This window comes from Poromitra crassiceps (assembly GCF_964638095.1).
Source record: "Poromitra crassiceps genome assembly, chromosome: 21".
Lineage (NCBI taxonomy): Eukaryota > Metazoa > Chordata > Actinopteri > Beryciformes > Melamphaidae > Poromitra > Poromitra crassiceps.
The window spans coordinates 28,810,706-28,823,619 of record NC_139638.1 but is presented as its reverse complement, the minus strand read 5'-3'; the positions used below and the strand labels follow the sequence as shown (position 1 = coordinate 28,823,619).

The 12,914-nt window shown below is 44.0% G+C and overlaps 1 protein-coding gene across 1 annotated transcript; it reads left to right on the top strand.

Moving 5' to 3' along the window:
* Nucleotides 1-845: 845 nt before the first annotated feature.
* LOC310795393 (P2Y purinoceptor 14-like) lies at nt 846-4,343 on the top strand (the record flags this gene model as incomplete). Its single annotated transcript, XM_083657422.1, has 3 exons — nt 846-995; nt 2,629-2,888; nt 3,680-4,343. The coding sequence occupies 3 exons, from the start codon at nt 846-848 to the stop codon at nt 4,341-4,343; spliced, it is 1,074 nt and encodes a 357-aa protein (XP_083513548.1).
* Nucleotides 4,344-12,914: the final 8,571 nt, after the last annotated feature.

Below are 12,914 nucleotides of genomic sequence, written 5' to 3'. Positions count from 1 at the left end.
CAACCTCTGTCCAGAAAAAAAGTATTCAGTACAGTATCCAGTAGCTGGTACTGGGACACCTCGACCAATACTTGGGAATCTTACTGGACCCATGTTACAGATGCCAGTGACTGTGCCATCCTCCTCTGCTGCGGTTGCAAAAAGTCATGTAGTGGTTGCTTCAAATGATGTAAAGCCGGAGTTGCACCTTGATATGTGGATGCGCGGGCTGTACCAACCCAGTGTCAGCATACTATGCCGGGAGCAAGTGGACCCTATTTACAGTCCCTGCTCAGCCCGAAGCTGAGGGGAGAAGGGAGGCTGGCTGCGCTGTGTAGAAAGCGCTCAGACCTCTTTGGATTAACGTAGACAAGAAAGTAGCTGTACATTTTGTGAAAACAATGCATCATACATATTTAGATAAGACCCTTAAAGACTGGGTGGGTTCTGTTGTACCTCTGATTTCTGTACATTTAAGATAGCTAAATGTCAGCCATGAAGCTGCAGCATAGGAAACTGAACTGCTGCATTGAGGGGGGAAAACAGTCTATAATTATCGTTAATTTTGTCATCTATTTTTTTTATTTAGTCTTAGTCCTGTGTCAAATGTCCTTGTTAGTTTTTATCATATTTAGTCAACCTCATCCTGTTTTTAGTAGTCTGAGCATTTTAGTCTTGTCTTAGTCGATGAGCATATTTCGTCATAGTTTTTGTTAACAAAATTAAAAGTACTTTAATTACTCCCTTCTTTGTTCCAACCTAGAGCTGGGTTGTAATGAAGCTATATTGAAGCTACAGTCCAGACGTTGAAGACCTGAAGGTGTTTAACTAACTTGAGCTTGCATCACCTCAGATTACCCAGAAACATGAGCGGTCTGGTGGGAGAGAACGTGGCTTCATCCTTCAACCAGTCATCAGGCGTCAATCGGTTGGATGGCAACGTTTCGTCTACGTGCGGTCGCGTCGACACCTCGGCTAACCTGTTCTTCATGCTGGTCTCCAGCCTTCAGTTCATGGTGCGTTTCAATGCCTCCAATTCACATCAGCATCAGACTTGCGTCACTTCAGTCTCTGAGATCAGATAGCAGATAGCAAGTCTCAAGTCAATTCTCCAAGTCTAAATGTAACATAGGTGTCAGGTAGACTGGGGACGCTGGGGACATGTCCCCACCACTTTTTCAAATGGCCAATTTTGTCCCCATCATTTTTTTAAAGCATAATTTGTTAAAAAACGTTCTGGAAAAATAGCCTGCAGCAAGAAACGTTAAGTAACAAATGAGAACACATTGAGAAAGGTTTATTTGCACTAGTGCTGCAACTAATGATGAATGATTTTCATTAAGTACGTAAGTAAGTAATAATAAGGTAATACCATGCCATTACCAAAGTAATAACCAGGTAATAGCTTGGACACTGGCAGGTCGCTATCAGGGTCGGCAGATTGCCAGAAGCGTTTCCAGGTAATCCCATCTCTATGTCTCTAGATGTTTGGTTTAATCTAATATTACCATGAAATTACATTTCAACATTATTACCATTGTTTCTGGCCCTGTTACCCTGGGCCTGTTAGCCTATACATTTCAGTCTAATTACCAAGATATGCCCATTGTTAATACCAAGCTATTACCTTGGTAATTACATAGTATTACCTAATTATTACTTTCTTATTATCACACTATTACTCCCAAATACTGTACCATGTTGTTAGAGCTGTAATGTAAAGTGCCACCCTAAACCAATATGGCTTTAATATAATAAAACATTGGTAAGAGCATTAGTTTGATTTCTATAATCCGTTTCAACTTCAATATATTATTCAATAATTCCATAGAAGTCGTCTGCTGGAACAAATCTCATCACCTTCAATCTAAGTCAGTTACACAAACACAAGACCTCACGTCAAGACTTTACAATCCTTTTCAAGTTAAAGTCAAGTCCCAAGTCACCAGAACCCAAGTCGATTCCCAAGTCTCACTGCATTCTTCCCATTGGCCCACATTTATCAAACTAACATGTATAACAGAAAACTGGGTGTCATTTCCACACAAAGCTCTGTATTTATCAATCTGGACATGAGTGGAGATTATGATCAAATCTCACGCCAGGTCCAACCTCGTGTACCGTTTCCAATAACCCCAGAGCATTGTACGTTCTAAAGTCCAAATCTATTGAAAAAAAGATAGATGTATTCATTTCCAAAAATTCATAACATCTCTGTTCGCTATGGGAGTTAAGTGAAATTGAAAACGAGATTAATTTTTTGTTCTACGCACCGGGTGGGTCTGTTTAGGATCAGCAGGGGAACTCTACTACAAGCTATCATATTACTATATATACTGTAGTGTAGGCTATTACTGTACATGTCATGGATGTAATGACATTCAAACCTCAGCTGGAGTTTGGTTGTCCACAGAAACGCTGTTGACCGCAGCAGCGATTTCATTTTCTTTCCATACTGCATTATTCTGACTTCCTTTAATGACACTTTTCAGACTGCTAAATATTACTAATTGGTTGAATATAACTTGAGACGTTAAAGTTTATATTTCGAGGTCAGAGAAGTCTCTCTTTTCTCTTGGTGGGACGATAAAGACTTGAACTTGTGAATAAAGGTGACTGACTGTAAGTTTTTCCTTGCTACCTCTCCAGGTGGGTCTGGTCCTAAATGGCTTCAGCCTGAAGGTTTACTTCTGCCGGCCCTGGCAGCAGGCATCTAGCAGCATGACCATCTACCTGAAGAACATGGCGGTCGCTGACTTCCTGCTCAGCCTCTGTCTCCCTTTTCGTATCGCCCAATACGCCAGCAGTTCCTTCCAAGCCTGGCGGCTCTACTGCCACTTCGGCGCTTCATTCTTCTACCTCAACATGTACGCCAGCATCTTGTTCATGGGATACATCGCCGCTAACAGGTAGGATCAGATGCATCAGACCATCCTGTAACTGGCCGGTCTCAGGTTTGATCATGTGCAATCTGGAGACCCATTGGTTAAACAACAACAACAACAACAACAAATTCTCTAACCTTTGGGGGCAGCAGCCTCGTTTCAATGTGGTGCAACAGGAACTCAAGAGGCGCGGTCGGCAGCAGAAGAAAATCCCTTTCCGCTCCGTGCAAGCTCTGCCATTGGCTCCAACCGACCGGCTCCGCCCATTAATGGATTTCTTTTCCGCCCCCCCCTGCGTGTCGCTCTCAAATCCGTCCGTCGCTATGAAACAACAATAACAACTCTAGCTTGTTGCTAGTAGCAACTAGCAACTTGTGTGTAGTCAAGTTTTGACTACACACTGGTCACGTTTTGACAGAGCCTGCCGACAGATTTTCGATGCAAGTCGAAAGTCTGTCTCGAGAGATATTAGATTCTGACACAAGTGGACACAAGTGACCTGACCTGTTTGGACACTTCATCCCTAATAGATACAGTTCAGCTAACCCTGCACTCCAAAAAAGGAAACTCTCCTCCATGACCTATGGAGAATCACTCAAAAAAATTGTTTATGAGTTTAAATTAGAATTCTACTTAATCCACGAATAATGAGTACATTATTCCTTTGGATTAAAGTGGTGTCGCATTTGTCAGATTTGACCAATGAAGTTATCTGCTGACTAATTTAACGCACATCTGCCTCTCCTCTTCTGTTCTGTTCTCCTCGTTCTTCCTTTCTCCTCTCTTCTTCCTCTTCTGACCTCTCCTCTCTCCAGGTATCTGAAAATTGTCCATCCTTTAGCAACTCACATCCTGCAGCAGGTGCGGGCTGCCTACATCATCTCCACGGTAACCTGGGTGTCCCTCCTGGTGTTGATGGGCATCTACGTCACCATGTCGCTCCTCACCGAGCAACCTCTGACCTCTATCTCCGACACTTGGAGCTGCCACGCCCTGCGCAGCGTCGAGGTCAACCTGCTCTACAAGATTGCCCACAGCATCTGCGCCACTATCTTCTTATCTGTGTTCATCTCCCTGGTCTTCTTCTATGCCAGCACCTCCCGCAGGCTGGCGCTGGTTCAGCGGAAGCAGCCGGAGCTAGCGCCATCCTCAGGCTCCAAGAAGCTCATCAAGTCCCGCAGGAACATGCTGGTGCTGGTCACCGTCTTCTGCGTCTGTTTCATCCCGTACCACCTGATGCGTCTTCCCTACACTTTCCTGGGGGATCAGTGTGCATGGCGCCAGGTCTTCTTCTACCTGATGGAGTTGACCAACATGGTGTCAGCTCTCAACGTCTGCCTGGACCCACTCATCTACTTCATCTTCTGTAAGGAGTTCCGGGCCCAGCTGAACCTGCGGAAGGTGTTCAGCACCAGGCAGGGCGCCACTCAGGCACCCAGTGAGGAGATGAGGACCAGCGAGGGCCGTCTGAGTGACTAGTGAGACTAGTGTTCTCCGGTCTGTAATAATTGTATACTGTTGTCTGTTGACAATCAGACTTTCTCAGTTGTTATTGCAATTTTTGGTGGCCTTTCAATTAATTGAATTAAATTCATTTTCGCTCACCACGCACCTCCCACCACCCACACCCCCTATCCACTCTCCATACCCACCATCGAATCCTGACTCTCTACGACCTTACTATCCATAGTTATGGGCCCTGTTGCCTAGCCCCCCCCCTTCCCCCTTCCTTGATGGAACGGATGGACATGTGGCCACAGTGACCTTGAACTTTGACCGTTGCCCACTAAAATCTAATCAGTTCATCCTTGAGTCCAAGTGGATGTTGGATCCAAATTTGAAAAAATTCCCTCAAGGCGGTCCTGAGAGATCTGAAACTGGCGGTCGTGAGGTCACAGTGACCTTGAACTTTGACCTTTGACCACCAAAATCAGAAGCAGTCCATCCTTGAGTCCAAGTGGATGCTTGAGCCAAATTTGAAGAGATTCCCTCAAGGTGTTCCTGAGATATTGCGTAAAGAGCATGAAAATAGCAGTCATGAAATCACAGTGACCTTTACCCTAACCCTAACAGATACACTTGACTGGGTTTGAGGTATGTGCTGATATGCTTCATTTCTTTGTCAGTCAATACATGAGATCAACTATTTAAATGTGACAGCATGGAGTGGAGGAGGACATCATCACACCACAGCACCAACATTGCTGCCTGGCAACCTGCACACACACAGGAAATGGAAGGGGGAGGGGCAGAGATTGTGTGATGTCAAATATTTGATATCAAAATCAACAAAAATGTTGATTCACTTGAATGTTAATTTCAATGCACAATAAACATCCCATTCATGTCTGAATGAAACAAGCAGATTTCACTCTAAATATATGAATCGTCGTAGTTTAACAGAGTGGCTCCCAAAAACATTTTGTCTTATCTTGTCAAATTCATTATGATTTTTATTAGGCATACATAATATTCAGATATGTGATTAAATATAGAAGCATTAGAAGATAAAATAGATGGTTAGTTAGCAGCGCGGTCCCTATAGGCCTAAGGCATGGGTGGCCAATCTTTTTTGGTTGTGGGCCACATACAGAAAAATATAAGGAGTTGCGGGCCAAACAATATTAAGCGCAGCAGTGTTCAACCTGTTTAGACTGAAAGCGGCGGGGAAAATAGACCAGAAAAACGTTACATACCATACAATGTGCCATACAATTTTTAATTTCCACTTAAATAAATATATGACACATAGTTTATTGATGTGGTCACCTATTACAATGGGTATTTCTGTATGTTTTCAAATATTTTCCTGTGCCAACACAGGTTAAGACTTGGTTAGGAATTTCACCAACATTCAGTATTAAAAATGTAAAAAAAAAAAAAAATGAATAGACCAGGTCAGGGTACTCAAGTAACCCATTTTCAATGGTTTTACATGGAAAAAACGAAATGGGACAAACAAGTTTTCCGTTTTTCCGTTTCAAACTTTAAAATGGAGAAACTTTTTTTTTTTTCCTTTTTGCTAAATTCATGGCGGGCTACTTATAAATGGGCAGCGGGCCGCAGTTGGTCCGCGGGCCGTAGTTTGGCCACCCCTGCATAGGGTTTTTAGACTCTTTTAGCCTTGTTGTGGTATTCATAGTTTTAAGCAGAATGATCAATGCCAAGAAACATTTCAAGATGTTCTAATGGTAGATAGCCTACCACACAGTGTCTATAGTCAAGTTTAAAAACTTTTGAACACATTTCTCTCTCCAAACTGCACAGTGTGCACATTTTAAAGGACTATGAAGAAGAAGAAAAGTGTGAACAAACTACTTTATTTCTTGGAAACCATTTTTAAAGACTGAAACACACACACTCACTCTCACACACACACACACACACACACACACACACACACACACACACACACACAACCAGTGTTGGGCTGTAACTTAGTTACTGTAATCATATTACTTTACCAGTGACTAAGGGATTACAATTTCAAAAACAGTAATTATATTACATTTACTATTCCAGGTAAGTTCAAGTTGCTGCATTACTTTCTCCAGCGCTGGCACAGCACTAAAACACAAAGATAGGTCTGGATATGTGAGACATCTGCGTTGGCGTGATTAGTTTTTTGTCCTAGGTAGGCAAATAAATAAAAGGTCTGCAGTTTGGCTGATTATTGACTTAATTATTGTTCCAATAAAGTGGATTCAGTTCTAAAGTCCATGTCACACCAATCAAACATTCTACAACAAACACAGATGTTTGTTTGGTGTGCCATGGCTGTCTGTCCTTGTTTGGAGATGTTTGGAGAAGTTTGGAGAAGTTTGGAGAAGTTTGGAGATGTTTGGAGAAGTTTGGAGAAGTTTGGAGGTGTGGAGAAGTTTGGAGGTGTTTGGAATTGTTTGGAGAAGTTTGGAGATGTTTGGAGATGTTTGGTCGAATTCAAAATGTTCAGTCCTGGTTTGCCTTTTGTCCATGGCACACCAATCAAACATTCTCCAACAACTGCCAACATTGTTGGTTTGGTGTGCCATGGCCGTAAAAGGAGCTGGCTAAACAGTTTGTTGGATGCTACCATTATGTATGTCTAATGTTTAATTGTATGTTTAATTAGGTATATGCTATTTGCACCTGTACGTCAAATACGTCAAATTTAAAATGTTTAAGTACGTCCAAAGTATGCACATGACATGTGCACCTACTGTATGTGCAGTGAATATGCCACTGTCTCTGACTTGTCTTATCACTCTACTGCCTTATTGCTTGTTGTGTCTCTTGTTGTTTTTGCACTCATATGCCCTGTTATATTTGTACTATGTTGTAAACGGAGTTCACACCACAAGAATTTCACACGTGATACTTGTACTACGGAGTGACAATAAAAAATCTTGAATCTTGAATCTTGAATCTTGTACGTCCCTTTTACGGAAGAGTAGCTAAAGTAATATAAAGTAATGAGTAACGTAACAAGTTACTTTTGATACCAAGTAATAAGTAAAGTAATTTTATTACATTTTTAAAGGAGTAATAACTAACTAATAATTATGCTTCCTGAGTAACTTGCCCAACACTGCCTGCAACTCAGCAGAGAGATGACTACATACTGTTGTTTTTCAGGTTAACACTTTATTCAAAGCAGCAGGAGACCATGAAACCATCAAGTTCTTAAAAAGACCAAGATCAAGTTAGACCAACGCATTTCTCAAGGTGTGAAGATCAGAAAATAACAAACAAAAACACAAAACACGCAACACTTCTGCAGAGGGATAACTACTGTACACATTTGGTCAAAGTGATTGCTCCTATTTTCACGGAAATATTTTCAGAAAAACGTATCTGTTAATGCATCATAACTGGATTTTTGACCTTGACTTTTTTTTTACATTATTACCTGGATACTGTGTTCACTGGTTTGTAGTGTGATCGTGTGACAGTTGTACTATTTGTCTGTTTGTATTGTTTATGTTTATTGTTGTAACAATGTTTTTGATGCTTGACAGAGACTCTAATCTCAAGGTGACTTTTACACACACACACACACACACACACACACACACACACACACACACAGACACAATATGTATGGGCGCCATGATTGATGGTGTCACTGATGATGTAACAATTTGGTAACACCACCTGCCCCAGAAATTGTGACTAACACCGCCCGCCCGCCTTAGGCAAGTTGTCTCGCGCTCAATACACCATGCGCACACTGTTGTGGGGGGTGTGACCAAACTCAATCCCAACTCATGCACTCAACCAGAGCTTCTCTGGCTCGAGCCAATTACCTGTCAGTGATGTCACTCAAGCCATTGGATCACTGCTGATGTCACAATGTCTATGTGAGTGTGAAATACGGATTCACGTAACACGTAGAAAGGCTGGTCATGGGTCAAGGAAGAACTGATGATCCTTCCACGCCCACTGGACAAGAGGGGGCGGGGTAATGGGCGAAGCCAATCACAAAAAGGCGCCTCAGTTCCAAACGCATTCATGTAACAGCACAAAACTTTGTTGATAGGTTGTGTTGGCAGAGGTATGCACTCTGAGTGCCCTCTAGTTATTTCTGTTTTTGCAGAAGAAGAAGAAAATGATAATTATGCATATTTTGACAGCGTTCTCCTCTGATGAACAGAAGTCATGGATTCAACTAAAGTGCTCATAATCAATCTTAACTTCACTGCTGCCAGTCTGCTGCTGCAGCATCTAATGGTGCTGTGACGCACTTACAACCACATTGTAATAGTGGTTACGGCACCTATCTTTTTCTGTCTCTGTCTGTCTGTCGCTCTCTCGCTCTCTCTCTCTCTCTCTCTCTCTCTCTCTCTCTCTCTCTCTCTCTCTCTCTCTCTCTCTCTCTCTCTCTGTCTCTCACACACACACCACACACACTCACACACACACACACACACACACACACACACACACACAAACACACACACACACACACACATGATGCATCCAAACTCATGCACTGAAGTTCTTCCTGACATATGTGAAGATTATATACAGTCAGTAATAACAGTTAGAAGGAAGTTGCAGAGCATAGAGAAGCTTTCTGCAGCTGACGGAAAAGACAGGTGAGTGCAGGTGACTGATGATCACTGATCCTACTGCTAACTGCTTTCAGTCTGATATGATGATGATGATGATAATGAATATTTAATGTATTTATTTCTAGCATATCATCTATTGGCTCTATCTACATTTTAAAGTCTATTCTGCAAAACTTGACTCTTAAGTTTTCAAATGTTCAAGTGAGATGATTGGACTCGTAAACACTGACAGTGTTGATTTGAACACTTTCACAGTTCAAATTAACTGATCATTTTATTATCATTGGCTGTGAGCCAGGGCCCCAAATTTAAGGCACTGGTACCATCTTGGGGGATTAACTTTCATAGTGATTTTTGGCAAAGATATACACGCGTAGAGATAGAAAATATGTGATCGCATTGCAGCGGTGCCCTCCAAATGTGTGTTGTCACTCGATTTATAACTCCATGCAAAACATACATTTCAAACCTTTTAGTCAAGGGACTTAAGGAGATACGAGGCTAAGTTTGTGAATATTAAGTCTAAAAGCAGATGTAGCCCAGGACATGCTCTAATGACTCTAATCACTCACCATGGTGGCAAAATCCAATATGGCCACCGCCCGAAAAAGTTGTCGGCTATCCTAATCAATCACACAACGAGATGACTCAAATCTGTTGTCTCGATGCTCATTGTTGGTACAGGCACTCTCACATCCACATATTGGACTCCAATGGACTCCAGTTTTAGAGAACTTGAAGCGCCTACATGACTCTTGGCAGCCGGAGCAGAGGAGGAGCTTTACTGGCATCTCAGAAAGATGGGTCCAGTAAGGTTCCCAAGTCTAGAAGCTGGTCTGCAGCAGGGCCTTTTGACATGCAGAATCAGTGCAGCTTGGGTGGGAGGCAGCTTCTCGAGGGACTTGGTACCGTTTGAGAAAATCCGATGTCTGGCTTCATCTATTCGGCTGGAGCCACAGCTCTTGCTGTACATGACAACCTATGCTCCAGTGTTTAGACATGGACTTCTGAGTTGATCTGTTCAGGCTCCAAGGTGAGGGTGACCAAGGTTTCTGTGAAATCTGATGTTGCTTCCCAAGCTGCCCATGCACGCCTTTTCCCATAGTCCAGGAAGGCTGATGTATCACATCCTGTTTGTGGATGAGAGGTAAAGCCAGTGACTTCTGGGGACCGAGAGCGTTGCTGTCAATGCTACGGACAAATGTATTTTTATGGCCAATGGCCCCAGCATGTGCTAAATCATTCTAGTGTCTCTAAGGCTGAAGCGCAGATATTGTCTGAATGTCATATTCAGATCTGTTGGAGTGCACAACAAAGGAGAAAGGAGGAGCTTCACCCCCAAAACCCTGGTCGCTCACCCTGGCCTGGAGCCTGAACAGATCAACTCAGATGTTCATGTCCATGTCCAAAAACTGGAGCGTATGGTTGTCATCTACAGCAAGAGCTCTGGCTCCAGCCAAGCAGTGGTGATTCTAGAGTCTTTAGGGGCCCTAGGCAAAAAATCCCTGGGCCCCCCCCCCCAACCTCATCAGCATAGTTTTATTAATAACCTCACACCAATGGAAAAAGTCATCAATATTATAATTAGAATTCCTCAAGTTCCTAGGACATATTTTATTAGCCTATTCATAGCTTTCATACATGGTGCAAAGTTAACTTTTCTGTCCACCGGCCAAATGTCTAGTGAATGTTCAAATGTTACCAGCCACTCAATGGATTAGCATTGTTTGTTTTTGGCTGGTGGTGAGAGAAGCAAATCTACCTATCAGCCACTCGCAGATTTATATTTTACCAGCATTTGGCTGCGGTGAGTCGTGACTGGTGCAAATTATATGCCCTGCTTTCATAGCAATCATAGGCTATAATAAAATAACATGGTTTTACTTCGTTTCGAACTCAAGCTCTCACTCTAGTTCCATCTCCGCTGCGCACGCAGCTACTGGAAGAATGTTATTTTTGCTCCAAAAATGATCTTTATATAAAACCGACCACCCACCAACAGGTGGCGTGGTACCCCCTGGGGCTGAGGCGGCCACCCACATCCTTACCCACGTGACTACGTCACGCCCGCCCAGACCCAAGGAAGCCACTCCTTCCTTCTTCCAGCTCGCTAGAGGACGTGTTTATTGAAGCTCCGTGTTAACTCAAGGTTGCGCTCTAAAGCTAGGCTAATTTCCGTCTTATTGCCCACCTTAACTCATTGAGTGCCAGCCACTTTTGGAGAACGGACGCTCCCAGTGCCAGAGTTTTCAGAGCGTTTTCAGTGATTTCTCGAGGCCCACAGAATATTGTGTGATATTACTATATAAACACCGAACACGCACAAAGAACGAACTGGCTCTATTGTATCATCAGCAAAAAAAAGTTTATTGATACCATTTTCCGTTCTTTAGTTATGAGCCGGAGAAGATAGGTCGTTTTGAGCAAATACAGGCGTTTCAAATTATTAGCTGAGATATTCCGCCTTTTGTGAAATGCAGCATTTCAAGCACATTCACTGAGTCTGAAGATAATATTTTCTGATGTAGTGACGTGGTGTAGTTGTGTGATGCCCTGCGTGCCCCACCCCCCTCTCCCCCCCTCCCCCCCTCAGCTGCAAACTCCTCCCCACACGTAACACACAGCCTCACGCACCCACTCTATTTTCGGAGTGCTCTGTTTGTGTGTGCCGGGCGGCTCCCAGCGCGACAGGGAAGAGCCAAACCGGACTGCTGAATGGTTTGGCGTCGGGTGCTGCTTTTCTGGTGGCTAATCGTGTGGAGAAACTATACAGCCAGACAGACAGAGACAGAGGGGCTCAGTTGTGGGCGCGGATTGACTCCTGTTCGCAGCCAACGTCAGCTCCAGACAGAGCAATCTATATGGCTCTGGCTGCAGCATGCATCGATTTCTCTTTGATCACGGCTTTTTCCTCCTGTTTCTAATCTGGAGAGCACTGTCGCCACCTAATGAGTCCGTAAAATAGGTTATACACCTTCAATAGCTCCCATATTTGTACAGGAGATGCCTGAGGCTTTCATCCACGTCCCACCGTCAAAAAACGCATTTGACGTCGATCGACGTCCGTGGCACTCAATGAGTTAAGAGGGTTGTGTGGACGAGATTCTTCAGGCTTCGGGGACCCGATCCTGCTTCTCTTCACCAGCGGCGTCGGAACAAGCTCATCATAAAGCTAAGAGCATCTTGCTTATTGTTGGTTAACACCTGTAAGCTACCACCGTGTAGCGTGCTCCGTCCACCCCGGCTGGGGTGACGATAGAGAATAGGCGTTTGAGAGCTAACTAGGAAAGTTCCGCTCTCAAGTTGTTGAATAGATAGCTAGCTTGCATACGTGCGAATAGCATCTATCTTGTATTAGCACAGAACAATAGGCTAACACCGTGTAGCCGGCTGCGTTTTCCCCGGACGGGGTGACGCACCCAGTTGTTAATAGATAGCTAGCTTGCATCCATGTAAACAATATCTTGTGTGCTAGCATATTAGGCGCAGGCTACCACCGTGTAGAGCGCGTACGTTCACTCCGGCTGGAGTAACGTTAGAGAGAGTAGTAGCTCAAGAGCTGTGCTCTCCAGCTTTAGCTAGATAGCTAGCTCGCACCTGTGCGGCTAGCATCTGACCATTTTGTGCGTTAGCACTTCGGCTACCTTTTTACCGTTGCACGCGCAGGTTCGCTAGCCTCAGGGCGGCTTACTGCTTAGCTTACACGGTAAAACCTCCGTACAGCCTGTGGGTGCTTGCTTTGAGTTAGCTTCGTAACTCGTGCAATGAGCCAGGAGGCTGCCATGAGAAAGGGGGGGACAGCCAGGAGCTGTGAGAGGTGCGATGCTACGCTGGCCGGTTACGATCGGCACGATAGCTGTGTGTTCTGCCTAGGGCATGAGCATGCTGCTCAGGCGCTGCTGAAGGCTACCTTTTGCAGCATCTGTGATGACTTTAACCTGGGCGAGTTGCGAAACAGAGCTTCGCTCTTTGTCGAGGAGCACATGCCGCCCAGCGG